General features: G+C 49.4%; 1 protein-coding gene across 1 annotated transcript in view; it reads left to right on the top strand.

Moving 5' to 3' along the window:
* pde4ba (phosphodiesterase 4B, cAMP-specific a) overlaps positions 1-22,971 on the top strand; it is a 1,084,249-nt gene that overhangs the window by 191,321 nt on the left and 869,957 nt on the right. The window contains exon 2 of the mRNA XM_038794458.1: positions 22,599-22,713. Within this exon, the coding sequence (XP_038650386.1) occupies positions 22,672-22,713 (42 nt within the window). The 5' untranslated portion in view covers positions 22,599-22,671. The remainder of the gene's footprint in view (positions 1-22,598; positions 22,714-22,971) is intronic.

Below are 22,971 nucleotides of genomic sequence, written 5' to 3'. Positions count from 1 at the left end.
ACCTGCACCTCAAGCATTGCAGCGATTCAAGAAGGCAACTCACCACCACCTTCTGAAGGACAACTAGGATGGGCAATAAATGCTGGCCTAACCAGTGGTCCATATCCAGTAAATGAATTTTTTTTAAAAACATGCCGACCCTCAACAAAGCCTGCCTGGTCTTCCACATTCACCCCAAGAGACAGAGTTCCAGTTGCAACGCCAACACTTTAGCCAGTAGTTTGGCGTCCGCATTCAAAGCAATATGTTACGATAGGACCCACATTGTGTGGGTCCTTGTCCTTTAGTGTAAGAAAGTTAGAAGCCTGTGAGAGTGTGGTGAGCAACAAAACCTTGGACAAGGAATCATTGAACATGACTTCTGGGAGTGGCCATGAGTTGAGTGGTTGCGCAAAAGTTGGCTCCTGCTTGGAGAATTGTTTTTGGCCCTTTTTACCCAGTTAGCAGGCATGGTGCTAGGAAGAAAGTTGAAGTAAGTGAAGTTTATTGGCTTCTCCTCCAGTGTGGGATGTCTGTGGAATATAACATGAAGCAAAAACCGAATGAAGACCCCGCTTCAAATTTAGAGGACCCCAGTGGCGGAGTGAAGGAGAACATGGAGGACCTCGCTATGTTGTTGACACCTGCCCAATTGCCGGCAGAGAAGCTAATGGAATTCATCATGGGAGAATTCCAGAAGCATTGGCGGGCGATATGGGAAGACCTGCCTAATGTGATTGAGGTGGCAGTAGCTCCCCTTCACCTGACGATGGAAAGTATGGAGCAGACATTGCGCAGGGCATGACGATTTGTGAGATGGAGTGGACGTTTCTGACCACAGCAACTAGATTGTCTCTTTAGAGACAGAAGTATCAATGTTGGTGGAGGCCTACAAAGTCTTGAAGGCCAGGATGGATGACCAGGAGACTGATCCAGACATCAAAACCTGAGGATACCGGAGGGAATTGAAGATACAAGCGCCACTGACTACATGGCAAAGATGCATCTTCATGAAACCCCTCCCACTCGAGATGGACCGGACCCACCAGTTGCTGTGCCAGAATCCGAGACCTGGGGATCCACCATGGGTGTTAATCGTCCATCCACACAAGTATTTGAACAAGGAGTGAAAGTGGGCGACGACCTCTGGCTAAACATCAAACTGGGTTTAATAAGGTCAATGTGGCACTCTTCAAGCACAAAATATGGTTCAGAATGATGTTCCTGGTGAAACTGTGAGTCACGTTTAAGGACAGAGACCATTATTTCAATATGCCGGACGAGACAAATGACTTTGTGAGGAAGAAGGTCTGGAGGAGAACTGATTGTGGTTCTGACAAGTTTCGAGTTTTTGAATGTTTACATGTTCATTTGTCTGTTTCCTACCATTCTCAATGTTTTTGTTGTTCTGAATTCCATGTTTCTTTCCTCTGGGAGTTTGGGTTAGTTTGTCCTGTCAAGGGGGCAGGGTACGGATTTGTTCTTCTCGGTACCTGCCATTTAGGATGGGGGTGTGGGGTAAAGGGTTGTTTGGACTTTTTCTGGTTGGTTCTTTGCTCCCATTAACTGCTAGCATGGTGACCCCCCACTTGGAAAACAATGTGAGTTAGGAGGCTGCGGCTGGTTGCCGCGGGGGTGGGGTTGGCTTCTGTCTGGTGTGTGGGGCAAGGCAGCATACCAAGGTAGGCTGGATTTCCTTTGTTTCGGGAGGGTGGGAGGATGAAGGGTATTTTCTGGAGTTGGGTGGGTTGGTTGACTGATCAAAGGGGAAGGGTGTGGTGGATAGGAAATCAAGGGGGGAGTAGAATTTTGGTGATGCAGGTTTCTTTGTTAAGGGCTTTGGAGGAAGGTGGTGATCGTAGCCATCTTGGATGGGCCTGGAACCGAGGCAGGCCCACTTTTGGTGGATATGGCGGATATGGCAAATCCTAATGGAGTGGGGGGGGGGGTTCCCGGTGGGTGCCCGGTTAAAAGATCCCAGTTGTTTGCTCTCTTGAAGTACATGAAAACCGATGTAATCTTCTTGCAGGACACACATTGGAGGTTTGGGGATCAGATGGTGGGGGAATAGGTGGAGCAGGTGTCCCATTAATTTTTGATGCAAGGCCGAGTGGGGTGATGATCTTATTTAACAGGAGGGTGGCTTTTACAGCAGGCAGTATGTTGAAGGATTGAAGGATCCTGGGGGGTGTGATGGTAGGTGGAGTTTTGGCGGGTGCACCAATGGTTTTAGTAAACATGTAGCTCCAAATTGATGTAGAATTTATTAAGAAGGCATTAGTGGCCATCCCTGACTTTAACTCTCAATCGTTGATCATGGGGGAGACTTTGACTGCGAATTGGACCCAAAGATGGACAGGTCGAGTCCCAAGTCTTTTGTAACTATGGCGATGGCGAAAGAGCTGGCAGTGTTTATGGAGCAGATGGGGTAAGGTGGACCCATGGAGATTTTGTCATCTGAGGGAGAGGGAGTTCTCCTTCTTCTCGCTCGTGCATCGGGTCTACTCCTGAACAGATGTTTTTGTGGTGGGGAAATCAGTACTCCCAGGGATAATGGGCTGAATATTTGGCAATTGTAATATCGAACCATACTCCACATTATGTGGATGTGAGGCTGGAAGCGGGCCAAGTCCAGCAACCCCCATGGAGGTTAGATATGGTGCTCCTTGCTGACCAGGGGTTCTGTGAGAAGGTAGCCTCGGCCATAGGGAACTATGTAGGTTTCAAACAGAACAGGAATTTTCGCCCTCCACATTCTAGGAAGCGTTGAAGGCGGTGATCAGAGAGGAGGTAATCTCATACAAAGTTTACAGGGACAAGTTTGGGAGGTTGGACAGGCAGAGGTTGGTTAACTCAATTTTGGAGGTGGACCAGCAATACTCCACTGCCCCAACAACAGAGCTGTTAGCAGAGAGGAAGAGGTTACAAATGGAATTTGAATTGGCATCGACTGGGAAGCCGGTGAATTAACTTAGTTTCTCACAAGGGTCATTTTATCAGTATGGTGATAAAGCTAGCCATCACCAGCTGAAACGGCAGGCAGCCACATGGGAGATAGCCCAGGTTAAGGGCAAGAGGGGAGGGGTGGTTAGAGCTCCTGTCAAGAGTAATGGTGCCTTTGAGGCTTTCTACGGGGGCTGTATAAGTATGAGGCCCTGGAGGAAGGTTCGGGGATGGAACAGTTTTTGGATGTTTTGGACTTCCCAGTGATAGAGAGGGTGAAGGGGCAGAGGTTGGAGGTGCTATTGGGGCTGGAGAAGGTTATGGAGTGCATCAATTCCATGCAAACGGGGAAGGCACCGGGGAAGGCACCGGGGCCAGATGTTTTCTGTTGGAATTTCACAAGCAGCTTGCAGCATTACTGGCATTATTTATTAGGGATGTTCAATGACTCTCTCACAGTGGTTACGTTGGCAGAGCTGTTGATCTCCCTGATCCCAAAGAAGGACAAAGATCTTGTGGAGTTTGGGTCTTATAGGCCTATTTATTTATTGAATACTGATGCAAAGTTATTAGCTAGGGTTCTGGGTGGCGTCTGGAGGATTGTTTGCCAGAGGTGGCCTCTGAGGACCAGACTGGGCTTGCCAATTGTTGGCCAATATCATGCGACTTTTAAATGTAGTCATGTCCCCATCTAGGGGGATGATACCTGAAGTAATCATTTCCATGAATGCAGTGATTGATCAGGTGGAGTGGAAGTACCTCTTCAAGGTTCTGGGACGATTTCGGTTTGGGCCAACATTTATCTCCTGGGTGAGACTCTTGTATAGTGCTCCCATGGTGAATGTTCGGACTAACGCAGTGAGCTCAGGATATTTCCGGCTGTACAGGGGCACAAGGCAGGGATGCCCATTGTCCCTATTGTTGTTTGCGCTGGCAATCAAACCTTGGGCCGTTGTGCTTATGTCATCGAATGTGTGGAGAGTTGTTGAGAGAGGGGAAAGGAGCAAAGGTTGTCTCTTTATGCGGATGATCTGTTGTGCATTTCTGACCCCCTATCTAATGGAGCTGCTGAGCAAGTTTGGATTCTTCTCTGGGCCAAACTGAATGTGAGCAAGAGCAAACCTTTTCCGATTAAGCTCCTTTGGAAGGATGGGAGATTTGGCAATGCTGCCGTTCAAGCTGGCCAAGACAAAGTTTAGATACCTCGGGATTCAGGTGGCTCATGACTGGGTCCTGCTGCATAATTTGAACTTGGCCAGTCTGATAGAGGGTTGTGAAAGGGACTTAAAGAGACAGGATGCCCTCCCGCTTTCCTTAGCGGGTAGAGTGCAGACAATTAAAATGAACATTCTGCCGAGATTCTTATTTGTTTCCAGTCTCTCCCAATCTTCCTTCCCAAAGCTTTTTTTGTTAGGGTGGACAAGTTAATCTCGACCTTTGTGTGGGTGGATAACACTCCCAGGATTCAAAGTGCCTGCCTGCAGAGGGGAAGGTGTTTTAGAGGGCTGGCCTTACCTAATCTAATGTTTTATTACTGAATGGTGTAGTGATATTCAGGTATCAATATACATGATCAATGTATGTAAATGTAGTACAGTCATTTCAACGCTAGATGGCTCACAGTCAGATACTATAGATTTCCCGCCTTTTCTAAGTCAGATGATTGAGATGATGATGTGATTCAGAACAGTGAACAAGCAAGACATAGAATAGCTAGGGTGAGAGAAGTTAGAACTAGTTTGTTATAATAGTGTATAATTATATAGTTATCTGTATTGTACTTTAATTCTTTATTGTTAGTTTAGTATTAAGTAAAATAATTCACAGTTTATTGTTTTATTACTCATTAAATAGTTAATCTTTCAACAAGAAGACTATTGGTCATTTTATCATCCTGGTGGATTCAAGAGTAATATATATATATTAGATAAGTCATTATTTAAAATATAACAGACGGAGTACATTGAGAAGGTGCGAGAGTGGTTTGGGGAGCCAGGATCTGGGTGCGGGCAGATGAAGGGTGCTTCTTGTGTAGGGTCGTGTCTACAGGCACTGGTTCCAGCCAGATTCATGTGAGCCCGGTAGTGGTGGCGTCTCTAAGAATTTAAAATCAATTCAGGCAGCATTTTAGACTGGGCTGCATGAGCAGCATGGTGGCGCAATGGTTAGCACTGTTGCCTCACAGCGCGGAAGTCCCACATTAAATCCCAGCTCTGGGTCACTGTCCATGTGGAGTTTTCACATTCTCCCTGTGTTTGCCTGGGTTTCATCCCCACAACATAAAGATGTGCAGGGTAGGTGGATTGGCCATGCAAAATTGCCCCTTAATTGTAAGAAATGAATTGGGTACTCTAAATTTATCGGGAAAAAAAAGAAAGAGAAAAAAGTAGATTGGGCTGCATGTCATAATTATCGCCAATCGGGGCAGCACGGTGGCCTAGTGGTTAGCACAGCCGCCTCACGGCGCTGAGGTCCCAGGTTCGATCCCGGCTCTGGGTCACTGTCCGTGTGGAGTTTGCACATTCTCCCCGTGTCTGCATGGGTTTCGCCCCCACAACCCAAAAATGTGCAGAGTAGGTGGATTGGCCATACTAAATTGCCCCTTAATTGGAAAAAATAATTGGGTACTCTAAATTTATTTTTAAAAAAATAATAATAATTATCGCCAATTTGCAGGAACAGTAGGTTTGCACCGTTGGAAATGGACACAACGGACAAGATTTGGAATAGGGAGAGGGTTGAAAAGTTCAGGGATCTGTTTGTGGAAGGTAGGTTTGCGGGACTGGAGGAGTTGACGGAAAAATTTCCAAAGTGCGTTTGCAAAGAACTATCTTCATTCCCTCAGTTACTGAGATGCACACTGAAGGACAGGGTGCTGTTATGATGAGTTGGGAGAAGGGATGATATCTAATACATATGGATGGTAGCTGGAGACTGAAAAGGCTTTGTTAGCGGAAATAAAGGGGAAGTGGGAAGACAAATTAGTTCTGCAGCTGGAGGGAGGGATTTGGAGTGAGGTTTTGTATACTGTGAACGCCACCTATCTTGTGCCAGACTCAGTCTGACACAATTTTAAGTAGTCCATAGGGTGCACCTGACTAGAGCGCGCATGAGTCGGTACTTCCCCTGTGTAGAGGACGGGTGTGAATGGTGTCTAAGGGGGCTGGCGAACCACTTGCACATGTTCTGGTCCTGCCCCAAAAAAGTTCTGGTCTTGCTTTTTGAGACCATCTCCGGGATCGTAGGGGTTAGTGGACCGTGTCCACTGGTAGTGATTTTCGGGGTGTCGGACTTGCCGGAGCATCTTGAGGGGAAGAGGACCGAAGTCTTGGCCTTGGCCTCTCTGATAGCCCGATGATGAGTCCTGCTTGAATGGAGGTCAGCGGTGCCACCTAGGTCCTTGGCATGGTTGTGGGACTTGGCAGAATATCTGGGATTGGAAAATATTAAGTATGCCATTTGAGGGTCGGAGGAAGGATTCTACTCCAAATGGAAGCGGTTCATAAACCTCCTTCAAGAATCTGTTCGTGGCCACCAGCTGGGAGGTGGAGGTTGGCTGGTGGCGGGGTCGGGGTGGGGAGAGAACAAGGAAGCTGGGAGATTTGGGGGTTTTCAGGGTTACTACTGTTAGTTTGTTGAAAGAAAAATGACAAACTGTTTGTATTTGAGTGTTTTTATGTATATGCGAGATTTTTGCAATGTTTGGAATAAAAATATATTTAAAAAAAGAACATATCCACGCCATTGGAGTCAATTGGTCCGGTAACTTCTTACAAAATTCGAAAGGGAACCCACTGGGGCCAAGAACCTTACCTGTTTGCAAGAATCCCGTGCCTTTTAATATCTCCTCCAGGCTTAATGGGGCCTCCAATTCCTCCCATTTCTCTCTCTCTACCACTGGAAAGGGCAACCCATTTAAGAATGTCGACATGCCCGAACTCCCCTCCGGGACCTCTGGCTGTAAAGACTCTTAGAAAATGGCTCAACAGCCGCATTAACTTTAACCAGGAAGGAGAACAAGCTGCCACCCGAATCGCTAACCTGAATGATCTCCCAAGAAGCCGCCCACCGCCACATCTGGTCGGCTAAAAGACTTTCTTCCTATATTCGTAAAATACACCCCTTGAGCACCGCAGCTGGATCACCACATTTTCCTGTCTTTTCAGCTCTGAAGAAGAGTCATGGACTCAAACTCTGTTCCTCTCTCCACTAACGCTGCCAGACCTGCTGAGTTTATTGAACATTTTCTGTTTTCTCCCATGCCCAGTTGCTATGGTATAACTGATCATTCCTTTGGACCCAACAAGGAATTCCCAGTGGTGGACTCTTGGCCTTGACCACTCCTTTGCAGCTATGATATTTGGTTTGATTGAGGGTTTTAACCTACTTTTTTTCCCCCACAACCCCCAAGAGTAGGGCGGCATGGTAGCACAGTAATTAGCACTGTTGCTTCACAGCTCCAGGGTCCCAGGTTCGATTCCCGGCTTGGGTCACTGTCTGTGCAGAGTCTGCACATTCTCCCTGTGTCTGCGTGGGTTTCCTCTGGGTGCTCCGGTTTCCTCCCACATTCCAAAGATGTGCAGGTTAGGTGGATTGGCCATGCTAAATTGCCCTTAGGTTAGGTGGGGTTACTGGGTTACAGAGATGGGATGGAGGTGTGGGCTGAAGTAGAGTGCTCTTTGCAAGAGCTGCTGCAAACTCGATGGACCGAATGGTCTCCTTCTGCACTATAAATTCTATGATTGTATGAGTGATGCGCTAACAATTGCACACAGAAACACGAGATCACATGATTTTGGGTGGGATGGGAAAGTGGTACACGCAGCATACAGTTCTGACAACAGACTAGGTGGATCAGAGGGTCCTTGATTTTTCATAATTCTTACACTTGAGCTGGAAGCAACTTATAAGGCCTAAGAGTTAAAATGACCAGGGCCTCATTCCAATGAACTCGGGGAAACCTAATGCTCACCCATGTGTTTCTGAGTTAAAGTCAAGACTTGTATGTCTTATTATACATTTCCTCTCTTATTTATACTGGAGATAAAAATGTTACGTCCCCATTTGTAAAAGAAACAACCAATCCTCTATAAATTTATCACTTTGTAATTGCATAATTTGGCCATCTTCATAATTTAATCAAAATGCTTTCTGAAAAACTGTAATTGCTAATTATTTAATCTTCAAAAGTAAAGCTCAAGACATGATTAAAAGAATGGCATAGCTTTTATACATGATGATAGCATGGAATTGGGTATATTCAAGACATCATTGTAAAGTTTACAGATGTCTCAAAATTTGGAAATGTAGCAAACAATGCTGGAAGGTGTAACCGATTCCAGGACATAGATACTCTGCTGAAAGGGGAAGATAAATGGCAGATGAAATTTAATAGATATAGGAGAGGTGATTTATTTTGATAAATGGGACAATGTTAAAATAGTTGTCAGGTCCCCGCTGGAGAAGAGTGACCAATTGAACAGGCACTGCACTTTAGAAAGGATCTTAAGGCATTAGAGAAGGTGCAGAGGACATTTACGATAATGGTACCAGAAATGGAAGATCGGGGCGGGATTCAACGTCGGCTGACGCCTAAATCGGGAAAGGCGATTGGGCGGAGAATCGGTTCTAATGACAAAATTGTGGCAAGCTGGGTTCACGCCAAATTGCAATTCTCCGGTGCCTCGACAGTGGCCTCAATGCATTCCACTCCACGCGTAAAGTAAATGGCATTTGCATATCATTAGCAGGTCTGACCCAGTATTCTCCGGGTTATCCACGATTCTCCGCCTCCACTGGGACGAATTCTCGACTGCAAGGTTCATTTGTGCTTTTAAAAATCACGAAACCAGCGCCGTGGTGACTGTGGGCTGCGTGGTAAACCACTGTATTGCATTGTATTGTGTTGTTACATGCCTGGGCTTGCCCCGGCTGGCTCCGCCTGTGGCTCCTCCCCTCGGCTCATGTATAAAGGTGGCTAGTCTCCGCCTCCGATCCAGTTCGGGATCAGTGACCAGGAGGCTTGCTGTTTAATGTATTAAAGCCTCAGTTACATTCATCACTCGTCGTGCGTTTATTGATGGCATATCAGGCTGCCAGACCTGCCACTGACTATTCTGGATTGGAAGGGGAGGGGGAGGGATGGGGGGGGAGTGACCCACTGGACTGGTGGGCCAAGGCAGCCATTAAGCTGCGCACCCCACTGACCCTGCAGAGTGCCACCTGCCATATGTGTGCCCCCACACCCCACCATGCCTGCACCTCAGCCCCCTCATCCCTGCACCCTAGTCTCTGCCATCATAGTCCCCACCCCACAACCGGCCGGCACCTACCAGCAGGGCAGCAGGTGGCCTGCCCAAGGGCAACGCGCACAGTAGTCCAGTAAGTGGGTGCCGGTTGGGGGCCGCAGAGTGTAGTGCTGGCATGGGCAGCGCCAGCTGATGGTATCCCTGGCAGCAAAGACGTGCACCAGGACCAGAGGCCCCAGGGTGCCAGGCACTAATGCGGCCATTTGTGCGGAAATTGGGTGGCGGGGCGGGGGAGGTCATGAGGGGGCAGGGTCTGCAGTGCCAACCTGGGCGACCATGTAGACTGGTGGACCTGGTTGGGCACAGGGATACGCACCATGCTAAGATGTCGGCCTTCCATCCCTTCAGACAATGGATATTGGAATTCAGCCAGTCATGGTGGCATTCCTCCTCGTCGCCGCAGCCTTGGCGGATGCATTGCCGCTGTACGAACTGGAGCTGCTCAAGGAGGATACCACAGTCACGGAGTCTGCCCCAGAGGAACAGGAGGCAGCCGGTGAGGATGGGGAGCCGGCCGTCCAACAGGCAGAGGAAGAGCAGATGCAAAGGAGTCACCCCAAGAGGCCTTGCATGTACCAGCAGAGCCCATCATTTGAGGATCTGCTGGACCGGAAATGCCATTAAAGACTCTAGTTGAGCAGGGGAACGATGCAACATTTGTGCCGGATTATGGTGGCCTGACACCGCGGTGGATTGGAGGAGGACACCCGCTCCCGGTGGCTGTCAAGGTGACGGTTTCCCTGAACGTCGATGCCATGGGGTCCTTCAAGGCGCCAAGTGGAGACCTGCCCGGAATCTCGCAGAGCTCGGTGCACAGGTGCATCGGCGCCGCCACAGAGGCTCTATATGCCCGCGCGGCACATCCATTTCAATATGGACTGAGCCCACCAGGATGCCCGGGCAGCGCGGTTTGCCACAATTGCTGAGATGCCCTGGATCAAGGTAATGATCAGCATGCATGTTGCACTATGACCACCTGCAGATGACAGGCCAATCTTCACAAACTGAAAGGGTCCCACTTGATTAATGTGCAGCTGGTGTGTGACCATCAGCTGCGCATAATGCACGTCTGCGCCTGATACCCGGGTAGTGTGCATGACGCCTACATCGTGGCCCACTCGTTGGTTTCTGGCCTCTTTGAGCCCTGGCTGGGGTGTTCGCTCTTCGGCGACAGGGGCTATCCAATGTGGTCCCCAAGGCCTCCACAGTGGATGCCACGCAGGTAGTGTTGGCCTGGGTGGCACGCATGGGCAACACCACCTCCTGCTCCTGCATGTGGTTGGACTCCTCCAACTACACCTGCCGGTGCTGGATGCTCGCCAGCACACCTGACGTTGTCCCTGGCTCTGCAACTGCATATCCACAAGCGATGGGACCATCTGTTCCAGAAACCTGAAACCCAACTGGATGGCAGCCGGTCCCTGGGATTGGCCTGCACTCCGACCATCTGCCCACTTGGGAGTTCCTACCCCCACCTGCAGTAACGGAGCATGTGTGTGGTGTGCACCAGATAGTGATCCGGTGCCTCTTCATGAACATGCCGAACTGAGGTGACTATATCTGGGATGCTGAAGCTGTGATGGGAAATCAGTGCCATCCCCAGACTTGAACTCAGAGGCGTCTCAGTATGTGGGTTGCATCCCGTCCTCGTTGTTGGTCAGCATCTGAGGTTTTGCTTGTGGCTGGGATGGGGGGGGGGTGGGGGACAACAAAAAGGCCCTCCCCATCACCAGCAGCTCCTACAAGACAGACAAGACGCATTGTGGGCCAAGGATAGAGTGGGGGTGGTAGGGGTGGTGGGGGAGTGTTTGGGAGGGGGAAGGGAGGTGTCGGGCTGGTGGTTGGTGTGGGGGTGGTGTGAAGTGAGGAGGTGTGGGAGTGGTGGTGGTTGCGCAGGTGGTGGGAGACGGTGACAGATGTACCATGGGAAGCCACAACTCAGCGGGGTCTCACTTACTCACCGAATGCTGATCTCCAGCCCGGTGACTTCCGGCACAGCTGGCTGGTCCAGATGGTGTTGCCCATGGCGCTGATCACCTTTGCCATCTACATCCAGGCCCGGCGAATGGCGGTGGCTGGCAGAATCCCTCCCACCCTGGGGTACAGGGTCACCCGTATCTCCTTCACGGCGTCTAGCAGGATCTCCAGTTCTGCCTTGGTGAACCTTGGGGTCGTGGGTCTTGCTGTCATCTTGTTGGCTGGGATGGTGTGTGTGGGGAGTGAAGTTTGTATTTGCGGCTGCAGCTTGTCAGCTCCTGAGTGCCAATCCCAGACCCTGTGAATCCGGCATTGTTTCTCAGTGGAATCCATTGTGTTCCACGTGGTGCTGGTGCTAGCTCCTCAACGGTCATTGAATCGGTCCAGCTGTGGTGCTAGAGTCTTATAGAACTCCGTGAATCCTATCCCGGTGTGAACACTCAGGAAATAAATTGATAAATCGCCCTTAGTGTCCAAAATTGCCCTTAGTGTTGGGTGGGGTTACTGGGTCATGGGGATAGGGTGGAGGTGTTGACCTTGGGTAGGGTGCTCTTTCCAAGAGCCGGTGCAGACTCGATGGGCCGAATGGCTTCCTTCTGCACTTTAAATTCTATGATAATCTATGATTAATCTAGGACAAGTTTCGGCACAACATCGTGGGCCGAAGGGCCTGTTCTGTTCTGTATTTTTCTATGTTCTATGTTCTAAAGGAGAATCCGGCTGCAGTTACATGGACCAGCTGTACCAGCCTCCCCGGACAGGCGCCGGAATGTGGCAACTAGGGGCTTTACACAGTAACTTCATTGAAGCCTACAATAAGTGATTTTCATTTTCATTTCGAATAGATAAACTAGAGTTGTTCTTTTGAATAGGTAAGGTGAAGAGGAAATGTTATGTTCAAAATCATGAAAGGGTTTGATATAATGAGGAGAAACTTTGCAGTGGCAGAAGAGTCAGTTATCAGAGGAGGCTGATTTAAAGGTAATGGACGAAAGAAACATAGGTGGAATGAATAAGAAGAAAGTAATGCAGTAACTTGTGACCTCCATATTCTGAAAAAGTGGTAAAAGTGGAATTAATAATTACTTCAATGGGGAACTGACTACATCCACTGAGGGGAACACTTTTAAGAGCTGTGGGAAAGAACAGCTGAATGAGACTCATTGAATAGCTCTTACAAAGAATTGCTCAAAGCCCTGTGGACCAAATGGTCCCCTTCTGTGCTGTAAAATCTTATCATTCTATGATTAACTGGATTTTCCCAGGTTTCCATGGAGTGAGCTGTATTGATTTTTGGTCAATGAAAAGACCCACCATTGGACAGGAGAGAGATTTCACAATAAATTTATTTTCCATTTGTTCTGATTCATGTTTGGCTTAAAATATGTATTTTTTAAAATTTCAAACCAATCTTCTATGGTAAGTGGAAATTAGAGTGCAGCTTTTAAAAAGGCAATTCTGGTTGAAGACTGTAACATCTGGGGTGGGATTCTCCGAGCCTCCGCGCCGAAATCGCGATCGGCGCAGGGGCGAGGAATGCCCGTGATCGGGTCCGTCGCCGAGGGCCGTTGAAAGAGGCCCCTGTGGCGATTCTCCGCGGTCGACCGGCTGAGTTCCCGCTGAGTCGGCGTCGCGGCTGCAGGGGCCGTCCTGGAGAGGGGGGGGGGGGGAATCAAACTCCGGGGGGGGTTGGGGGGGGGTGTCCACGACAGCCAGGCCCGCGATCAGAGGCCACCGATTGATGGACACGTGCATTTTGGGGGGGAGGGCTATCTTCTTCCGCGCCAGGCCGCTGTGGGGCTCCACCATGTTGCGCCTGGTTGGTGCGAAAACGGCCGCCGCAGACCCACGGACGGCCGCCACGTGCATGCGCGGATCCGTGGCCCATATCGGCAGCTGGAGCTGCGTGAAGCATGCCGGCTCCATGCTGGCCGCCTGTGGGTTGCAGAATCGCTGGGCCAAGAGGCTCGTTGATGCCGGCATGAAACACTCCAGTGTTTACACCGGCGTCAACACTTTGCCACGATTTTGGAGAATCCCGGCCTTGGTTAGAGAGCAACAGATAGGTAGAGAAACTGCTTGCTTCAGTCTCTTGACTGTCCAACAGTTTTGTAGTGATCCTCGCCTGAGTGTGTACAGAAGGGGCTGATGGGAAATGGAAGTACCACCAGGGGGCAGCATGGGGACATATAAGAGTGACGGCGATGGCCCGCCCTCGCTCACTTTGGCTGGAGAGGCAGGGGAGCAGGACAGGACGGAAGTTGAGCTCAGGGCTGCAAGTGGTTAGGCCTAGTTGCAGAGCATAGAAAAGCAGTATCTTTACAAGTGCCATTCTGTAAGTAAAAGCTAACGAAGAAATTTATTGTGGAGCTGAACGACTTCTAGCATTCTTTTCAGAAACAGAACATTGTACATGAGTGGCTTCTTTGAACAGAAAGAACCAACGCAACCAGCAAAAGCAACAGGCCGGCCGCCCGACCGTGGAAGACTTTGCAGCCTCTCGACTCCAGACGACCTTCTGAAGCAATGGATCAGACGCTACATCCAGGGATGATGAGAACTACAGGTAATTTAAATAGCAACTGGAAAATGTTTAAACAGCAGTTTCAGCTATACATGTCAGCTCAGGACTTAAATGCAGCCACCGATGACAGAAAAATTGGACTTATACTCTCAACGGCAGGCCAGCAGGCGATAGACATTTATAACTCTTTTACGTATGCTGATACTGAAGATAAAACCAAGTATCAAGTGATAGTGGCAAAATTAGATGACCACTGTAAATCACAATCTAATGAAATCATTGAAAGATTCAACCTGCGTAACAGATTCTAAAAAAACGGGGAGACTATCTCCCACTTTGTAACAGATCTGCGCTTGCTAGCACAATGTTGCAACGACGGTGATTTAACAGACTCAATCATCAGAGATCAATTAATCTATGGTCTTGCCGATGGAAATCTAAAAGAATCATTAATGCTGCAAAATGACTTAACACTGAAAACCACCATAGATAAATGCTTACTACAGGAGCAGAAAAAGCAGCAGTTACTGGAGCTGTTTGACAAACATACCTTGGAAAAAACTCACCACGAGGCAGATGTGAAAATGGTGACCTCTCTTCACGGGCCCTCTCTTCTGGTCGCCGGCCCGTCTGCGCATGCGCGCCATCCCGAAAGACGCGACCACGGAAGTACTCGGTATGCGCATGCGCACTCCTCGCAATACCGGCCCCGGACTGAAAGTCGCGCTGCGCATGCGCGAACACAACATACGCATGACGTCATGACGTGTCATCTCTGCGGCTCCGCCCATTTAAAAGGGCAATGTCCTGCACAAGGAAAAAGGTGCAGAAAGTGCTCCAAAATGAACCATTTTGCCTTCCAATGTCAGTCCACAGCCAAATATTACTCCACAATGCAAAGGCATGGAGACTTTAAAGTACGCACAGTTGATGTAATGGACACTCCGGCACCCGAAGACAATTTCTCCGACCATGAAGAATTCCACCCCTGGGAGAACACGTACGGCATTGGAATCATAAACGCCACAGCGGAACCACAGGAGCTGACAACAAAGCCTCGACACGTGCATGCCATCGACTCCACAAGCAAATGGAGTGCTACGGTGCAATTCAATGACTTCCCCATCACGTTCAAGCTGGACACTGGAGCGTCCGCAAACTTGATGACGAGCAAAGATATCGCATCCGTCCCAGGGACGCATGAGATGTTACCTGCCGCATGCAAGTTAACTGATTACAACGGAAACCAGATCACCTCAAAGGGATCCTGCCACCTACAAGTTGCCAACAAGACAGTCACAACAGGACTACGATTTGAAATTGTAGATGACAAAAGATCCTCACTGCTAGGTGCTCAAGCCTGCAAGGATATGCGGCTAATTCAAAGGATCTTCATGCACGCGGCTGACTCATCACGCATTGCCGATGACATACAGCTGCTACTCAGCGAGTACCCCAACGTCTTCTCTGGCATGGGTACGCTACCCTACAAATACAAAATCCTGCTCAAAAAGGTTGCCATACCTGTCATTCATGCCCCACGGAGGATGCCGGCTCCATTGCGGGACAAGCTAAAAGCTGAACTTCAACGTCTCCAATCTCAAGGCATTATCTCACGAGTCACACAGCCGACTGACTGGGTCAGCTCGCTGGTGTGTGTTAAGAAGCCATCTGGTTAACTCAGGATCTGTTTAGATCCCAAAGACTTGAACAAGAACATTTGCAGGGAACACTACCCTATCCCCAAGCGAGAGGAGATAACGAGCGAAATGGCACAAGCTTGCATATTTACCAAGCTTTATGCCTCACAGGGCTTCTGGCAAATGCAGCTCGATGAGTCCAGCCGCCTGCTGTGCACCTTCAATACGCCGTTTGGAAGGTACTGTTATAATCGGATGCCCTTTGGCATTATATCTGCATCCGAAATATTTCACAGAATAATGGAGCAGATGATAGAAGGCATTGAAGGCGTCCGTGTCTATGTGGATGACATCATAATATGGTCAACGACAGAGGAAGACCACATTGCGAGGTTGAAGCAAGTCTTCCAAAGGATCCACCACTTTGGACTGAAGCTCAACCGGGCCAAGTGCACCTTTGCACGGTCCTCTCTGACCTTCCTGGGCGACACAATATCAGAGCACGGGGTGAAGCCGGACGCTGAGAAGATCGCCGCAATTCAGAGCATGCAGAGACCACATGACAAGAAAGCGGTGCTAAGATTCCTGGGATTCATCAACTTCCTCGGCAAATTCATACCGAACCTAGCAGCACAGACGACGGCGTTAAGGAAAGTGATAAGGAAGGACACGGAGTTTGCCTGGACCCAACATCAACAAGATGAATGGGATGATCTGAGACACCAATTGATGGCAGCTCCAACGTTCGCATTTTTTGACCCGGCAAAACCTACAAAGATCTCCACTGACGCCAGTCAATGTGGAATTGGTGCGGTGCTACTGCAACAGAATGACCAGTCGGACTGGGTCCCAGTGGCTTACGCTTCACGAGCGGTGACCGCCACAGAGTGCAGGTACGCACAGATAGAGAAGGAGTGCCTAGGGCTGATCACAGGCGTGACCAAATTCCACCACTATGTGTACGGTCTCCCCACGTTTCTCGTGGAAACTGATCATAGGCCGCTGGTAAACACCATCGACAAAGATCTAAATGATATGACACCGCGCCTACAACGTATGATGATGAAGTTGCGGAGGTACGACTTCACGCTGGTCTACACCCCTGGGAAGGACCTTGTAATAGCTGACACATTAGCACAAGCCATGGACGCTGACAACCCGCCACTGGCTTCCATCAATGATGTGGAAGCTCATGCACAGTGGTGCAAGGAGACACTCCCAGCAACGGACGAGAGGCTGCAGTAAATTCGTCAGACGACACAGGAGGACGCCACCCTCTTTCAAGTCATACACAACCTTCAGAATGGCTGGCCAAATGGGTGGTGCCCACAGTTCCAAAACGTCAGGACTGAACTGTCCGTGGTGGATGGCATAATACTGCGGAATGACAGAATCGTCATCCCACTGGCGCTCCGGGCGGACATGCTCCGCAGGATTCACGAGGGGCACCTTGGTGCCGAAAAGTGCAAAAGGAGAGCACGACAATCCGTTTACTGGCCAGGGATAAACGAGGACATAACGAACATTGTGCTCACCTGTGACACGTGTCAAAGACATCAACCGGCACAATGCAAGGAGCCACTGCAGCAGCATGAGATGGCCACGTCACCGTGGGACAAAGTTGGCATTAACTTGTTCCATGCCATGGGCTGCAACTATGTTCTGCTCATCGACTACTACTCCAACTTTCCGGAAGTACTGAAACTCCCGGATCTCACAGCGGCATCAGTCATCAAGGCCTGCAAAGAAACCTTCTCCAGGCATGGCATCCCACGGACGGGCATGTCCGACAATGGTCCTTGCTTTGCCAGCTGGGAGTGGATGGACTTCGCCAAGCACTACAACTTCAAGCATGTAACGTCGAGTCCACACTTTCCGCAATCGAATGGCAGGGTGGAGAAAGGTGTTCACATTATCAAACAACTCATCAGCAAGGCTGCGGACTCAAAGTCCGACATACACTTGCCCCTCTTGTCATACCGTTCGTCACCTTTGAGCTCTGGACTATCACTGGCTCAAATGCTCTTCAACAGAGATGTGCGGACAACATTACCGGCACTACAATTCACCAATCTCGATCACTCGCCTGTCCTGGATAAGATGCGTCACCAACGTCAAGTGCAAAAGCAGCACTATGACCAGCAGGCAAAAGTACTGCATCCGTTGGCAATCAACGATACGGTGAGGTTGCGACACCCGGCTGGGGGCTGGTCTAAAATGGCGACGGTTCTCCGCCAAATATCACCACGATCCTACGTTGTGCAGTCTGACGATGGAGCACTGTTTTGACGAAATCGCCGAGACCTTCTAAAAGTTACACCTCGTCGACAGGTATTTCCAACACTAGGTCTGCAGCACGCTGTCATGCAACATCCTGGAACTCCAGCAGCAGGTGTCCAAATGGACGTAAAAGACTCTGGATCTCCATGCCCACTCAGGAGGTCTACCCGGATCAGACGTGCACCCAACCGTCTGAACTTATGAACATGGACTGACAATATCATTGCTCTGCCTTGTCTTTGTATATAAACGTAACTGTGTTTGAATTTGTGTTTAGTTACAGCTCTGCAACTAAAAAAAAAGTGAAAAAGGGGGATGTAGTAATCCTCGCCTGAGTGTGTACAGAAGGGGCTGATGGGAAATGGAAGTACCACCAGAGGGCAGCACGGGGACATATAAGAGTGACGCCGAAGGCCCGCCCTTGCTCACTTTGGCTGGAGAGGCAGGGGAGCAGGACAGGACGGAAGTTGATCTCAGGGCTGCAAGTGGTTAGGCCTAGTTGCAGAGCATAGAAAAGCAGTATCTTTACAAGTGCCATTCTGTAAGTAAAAGCTAACAAAGTAATTTATTGTGGAGCACAATAAACCATCCTTCAACTGCTGAACGACTTCTAGCATTCCTTTAAGAAACATAACAAGTTTAAATGAATGTCTCATGAATTTGTTTCTAATTCAGGAGTAATTGGCACTGGCAACTAAACAAAAGACCAGGCAGAAACTAGCAGACTGTTAGGTTAATGCTTACAAACTAAATTGGCCACATTTGTTTATAGATTTAAAAAACATAGATAAGCAAAGCAGGAAGTCTCTAATTCAATGCATTGATAAACCTTACACCAATGGGCAAGATTTTCTGGCTGTTCCGACTGCTGGGATCTTCCGGTCGCACCAACAGTGGCATGCTGTTGCTGTTTCCCCGGTGGTGGAGGGTGCGGAAAACGGGAAATCCCGTTGACAACATTGCGATCTTTAAATCCTGCTGCCAGCCAATGGCGAGTCGCCACCGTTGCTGCAAAATACGCAGGGGAGGCGGAAAATCCCACCCAACATATTAACTTGTTCATAGAATCATAGAATTTACAGTGCAGAAGGAGGCCATTCGGCCCATCAAGTCTGCACTGGCCCTTGGAAAGAGCACCCCACTCAAGCACACACTGCCTCCACCCCACCCCCTTATCCCAGTAACCCCAATTAACCTTTTTGGACACTAAGGGCAATTTAGCATTGCCAGTCCACCTAACCCGCACATCTTTGGACTGTGGGAGGAAACCGGAGCACCCGGAGGAAACCCACGCACACACGGGAGAACGTGCAGACTCCACATAGACAGTGACCCAAGCCGCAAATCGAACCTGGGTCCCTGGAGCTGTGAAGAAACTGTGCTACCCACTATGCTACCGTGCTGCCCCATTTGTTGGCCGAAGTTTTCTGGCTGTTCCCACCAGTGGGATCTTCCAGTCTCGCCAACGGCAACTCCTCGGCGGCAAAAGTTACGAGGAATGGAAAATCTCATTGACAGTGGCGAGACTGGAAGAGCGTACCAATGCCAGGCTGCCTCAGCCATTTAGAGATTTGTATATCCCTTAACCTGCTCCTACAGGGACAGGGCAGAAGCTTTTACCCCTGCCGCTACCGTCCCCACCCCCACCCCCACCACCTGGGCCATGCCATACATCTTCCCATTTCTGCATTGATGAAAGGCTCTTGTTCATGGACCCCAAGGAATTCCTGTAGATGCTGCTCGAGAAGAGGTGGAATAGCTTCAAATGCAACAAAACTTCTAATGAAGGCCTAATCCAAAAACCTTTCATATTGCCTGTAAACCTGCTGTTTTAAAAATATGAGTCCCAAAAATTCAAATCTTTCTTTGTATTTAATTCCTCATGACGAGCAGCAATCTCGTGAATCTGTGTCTTATACCCTCACTAAAGGCTTCATGTCATCCATTTATTTTCTGCTCAATAATACTTCCTCCTCCTCCTCCTCCAGGTATCCTGCTCTAAGAGGGCATTGGCATCTATGGGCTTTAATTGGATTGGTAATTGGCCATGCTTGGCAAATGACACAGCGGTTTGCCATTACCTTGCATGGGATGGCTTACCACGACATCAGGCTATTGGAAGGATTTCCAGGCTGATAATTAACCTTTTTGGCCACATTATGAACACACGGGCCAGCGCGGAGCAACAGAGACCCCAGACCGAGAGGCTAGCCCACCAATCGGTAGGTCCCGATCAGGCCACAGTGGAGCCCCCCCCCTCCCCCCCCCCCCCCAGATGGATGCACGCCGAGGACCCGCCGGGTAAGACCACACGTGGACGGCGCTGGCGGAACTCGGATTTTTTTTACGCCCATCCCGGGCGGAGAATCGCGGCCCCCGACCAGCGCCTTGCCGACCGCGCCGGCACCAATGGTGGCGATTCTCTGCTCTCTGGAGAATTGGCAGACCGCCATCGGGGCAGCGTCGCGTGATTCATTCTTGGCCCGACGATTCTCCGGCCCGGCCTGGGATGAGAGAATCCTGCCCAATGTCTTTGAAACCGGGGTAATCCGTGCCGTGGGACCTGAAGAAGCCAGCAAGGTTGGAACCAGAGAGATTGGGGTGTTATTTTTTTAAAGGGTTCCCTGATCTCAGAAATAACCCTAGAGCCCCAACCCCCCCACTCTCCGCCTGCCTTCCCCCTCCAATCACTAGCAAGGACCCCCCCCCCCCCCCGCCCAAATAACAGGCAAAAATCCCCTCCCCTGAATTCGCTGGTTTATGGCACCCCCAAATGAATGACACGTTGCTATGGGTTTGCCAAAAGCTCCCCCTTTCATGCTCTGCCCCTTGCCACTGCCCCCAGACAACCTGGTTGTCACTGCCAGGTTGGTACTGCCAGGGTATTTGGAGCAGTGCCAAGGTACTGTGGCCATGTCCCTGACCACCCAAGGGATACAAAGTTCTCTGCGTAGCACGCTCCCCCCCTCCCTGGAATGGTGATCACATCTACCCAGAGATTTCAACCAGGTCTTTGGGAAGGTCTTCATTGAGGAACCCTTGCACTTCAATGTCTGAGTGGTGCCAGCTGCTTCTATGGTGGAAAGCCATATGCAGGCATGCTATGCACGCATCAAGAGGTTGAAAAAGACCCAGTCTAAAAATATTGCTCTGACTGAACACCTTTCGAAGAAGCACTTCAGAGCAGATATAAATCCTCTGTGGGGAAAACAAAACACCCAGGCAAGACACGTGTATAACAGAGGAACCATTTCAAAGCAACCCCCATCCCAGGGCAGACCATGAAGTGCTATGAAAACAAAGTTAATCCTTCCTTTGAGATAGCCTTCAGCTGTAAATCAAGAGGCTCCTAAAAGGCAATGGGGTATGAAATGGAATGTAAAAAACAAGTGCAAAGGGAAAACTAGAAGGGGAATAAAATGCTTCTCCAAGAAACAAGCTACAACATGGCTCTGTCCTGAGAGCATTTTAGGACAGACAGGTCACAGATATGCTTTGTCCTGTTCTGGGTGTTCAACATGAAAGAAAGTAAGCTTCAAGGCTTCACAGACACAAAACGACCCCCATCCCAGGGCAGACCCTCGACTTAGCCCCCTCTTGACAAGCCTGAGGCCCCTGCCCCCCATGTCATCTGGACAGCGACTGCTGTGCCCTTGTGCTCCCTGATGGTAAGTGGAGTGGGCTTCTTACCTCCTTGCTCTCCCTCGGAGTCCAAGTTTTAAGAATCAGTGGTGATTCACACCCGGATGACTTCCCACGGGGCGGAATACCGGAGGCTGCTGCGTTCGACTTTAATCACACTATTGAGATTAATATTATTGCAAATTAGCTGCGATCAGGGCAAGATACTGATCACTCCAGCTGTAGCGGGCCGGGAGAATTGGTAAACTGTTTTGCATCTGGTGCAAATCCCTTTTCGGGTTCTCCTGCAATTCACAAAAGCTTTTTAAAACTGGAGTCAAGTGAGGGGATCCCTCCGGGGGCACAAAGGTAAGTATTGCCCCCGGGGGGGGGGACATGCCTGGGCACACTGCCCCTTGGCATTTCCCCTGACAAATCTGGCAGTGCCAAACTGTGTCAGGGGCAAGTGCCAGAGGCAGGCCCTTGTGTGACCCCATTTTGGTGGGGGGGGGGGGGGCATTCTATTTGTGTGCTGGGAACGTGGGAGAGTGGGCAGTGAGAGGGGAACTTGCAGCAGTGAGGGGAGCGGACACTGTGGGCAGGGGGAGACATTGGCGATACTTCCGCAATGGTGATGGAGGAGCCCCTGATATTCGTCTGGTGCAAAGGTTGGGATGAGCCCTGATGATTGACCGGGGGGGGGGGGGGGGGGGGGGGGGGAGTGCGGGGAGGCCTCAATAACCTGGTGGGTATGGGAGTTGATGTTCATTTCTGTTCAGGGAACCACTTAAATGTGGCGCCCGCGGTCTCTGTGGAGCCAGGTGTTGGCTTTATCTGGTCCCACCCCGTCAGATTGACGGCATAAACCTTACCCAATAATTCTTTAATGGGGCTCAAGAGCTAGAGTGATCACTGGTCTAGGGTGAACACTGATCTGTGCAAATGGAGAGCTACAAGCCGATTTTCAGTCTGAGCCTGACACTTTGAAAAAACATGGTAAGATTCTGCCACTATCTCTGTCTCTCTCCACAGATGTTGCCAGATCAGTTGAGTTTTTCCAGCATCTTTTGTTTTTATTTCAGGTAGTTTGTTTTTATGTTTAAACAGTTGTATTTTGTGACTAGAATGCTTCAGCTTTAATTATTTATTTATTTCTTGGTTCCCAATTATTGAACAATGTCAAATATTTTCCCTTGCACTTTAAAATAGCTGAGGGTGATTTGTTTTCTTTGTACTTACTTCAGAGTCAGCATTGACATGTTACAAGTCTTTATGTTTCTGACTGCAGCCATGCGGTTCTAATATGTTTGTTGTACTCTGACATAGGAGATACATGGAACTGGCTCTCGGCTTCTCTGAAATACAGCTGCTGGATCGATAGATTACAATCATTCTCACAATGAAAAAAAGTAGAAGTGTCTTGGCAGTAACAGCGGAAGATGTAAGTAAATAACTTGAGCTATAATATAATAATAATCTTTATTGTCACAAGTAGGGTTACATTAACACTGCAATGAAGTGACTGTGAAAAGCCCCTAGTTCAGAGACATGGAGGGAGAATTCAGAATGTCCAATTCACCTAACAGCATGTCTTTCGGGCACTCGTGAGAGGAAACCGGAGCACCTGGAGGAAACCCACGCAGACACAGGGAGAACGTGCAGGCTCCACACGGACAGTGACCCAAGCCGAGAATTGAAA

This window comes from Scyliorhinus canicula, chromosome 4 (assembly GCF_902713615.1).
Source record: "Scyliorhinus canicula chromosome 4, sScyCan1.1, whole genome shotgun sequence".
NCBI lineage: Eukaryota > Metazoa > Chordata > Chondrichthyes > Carcharhiniformes > Scyliorhinidae > Scyliorhinus > Scyliorhinus canicula.
Note: the sequence above shows the minus strand (reverse complement) of the source record. Positions and strands in the feature narration are given on the sequence as shown.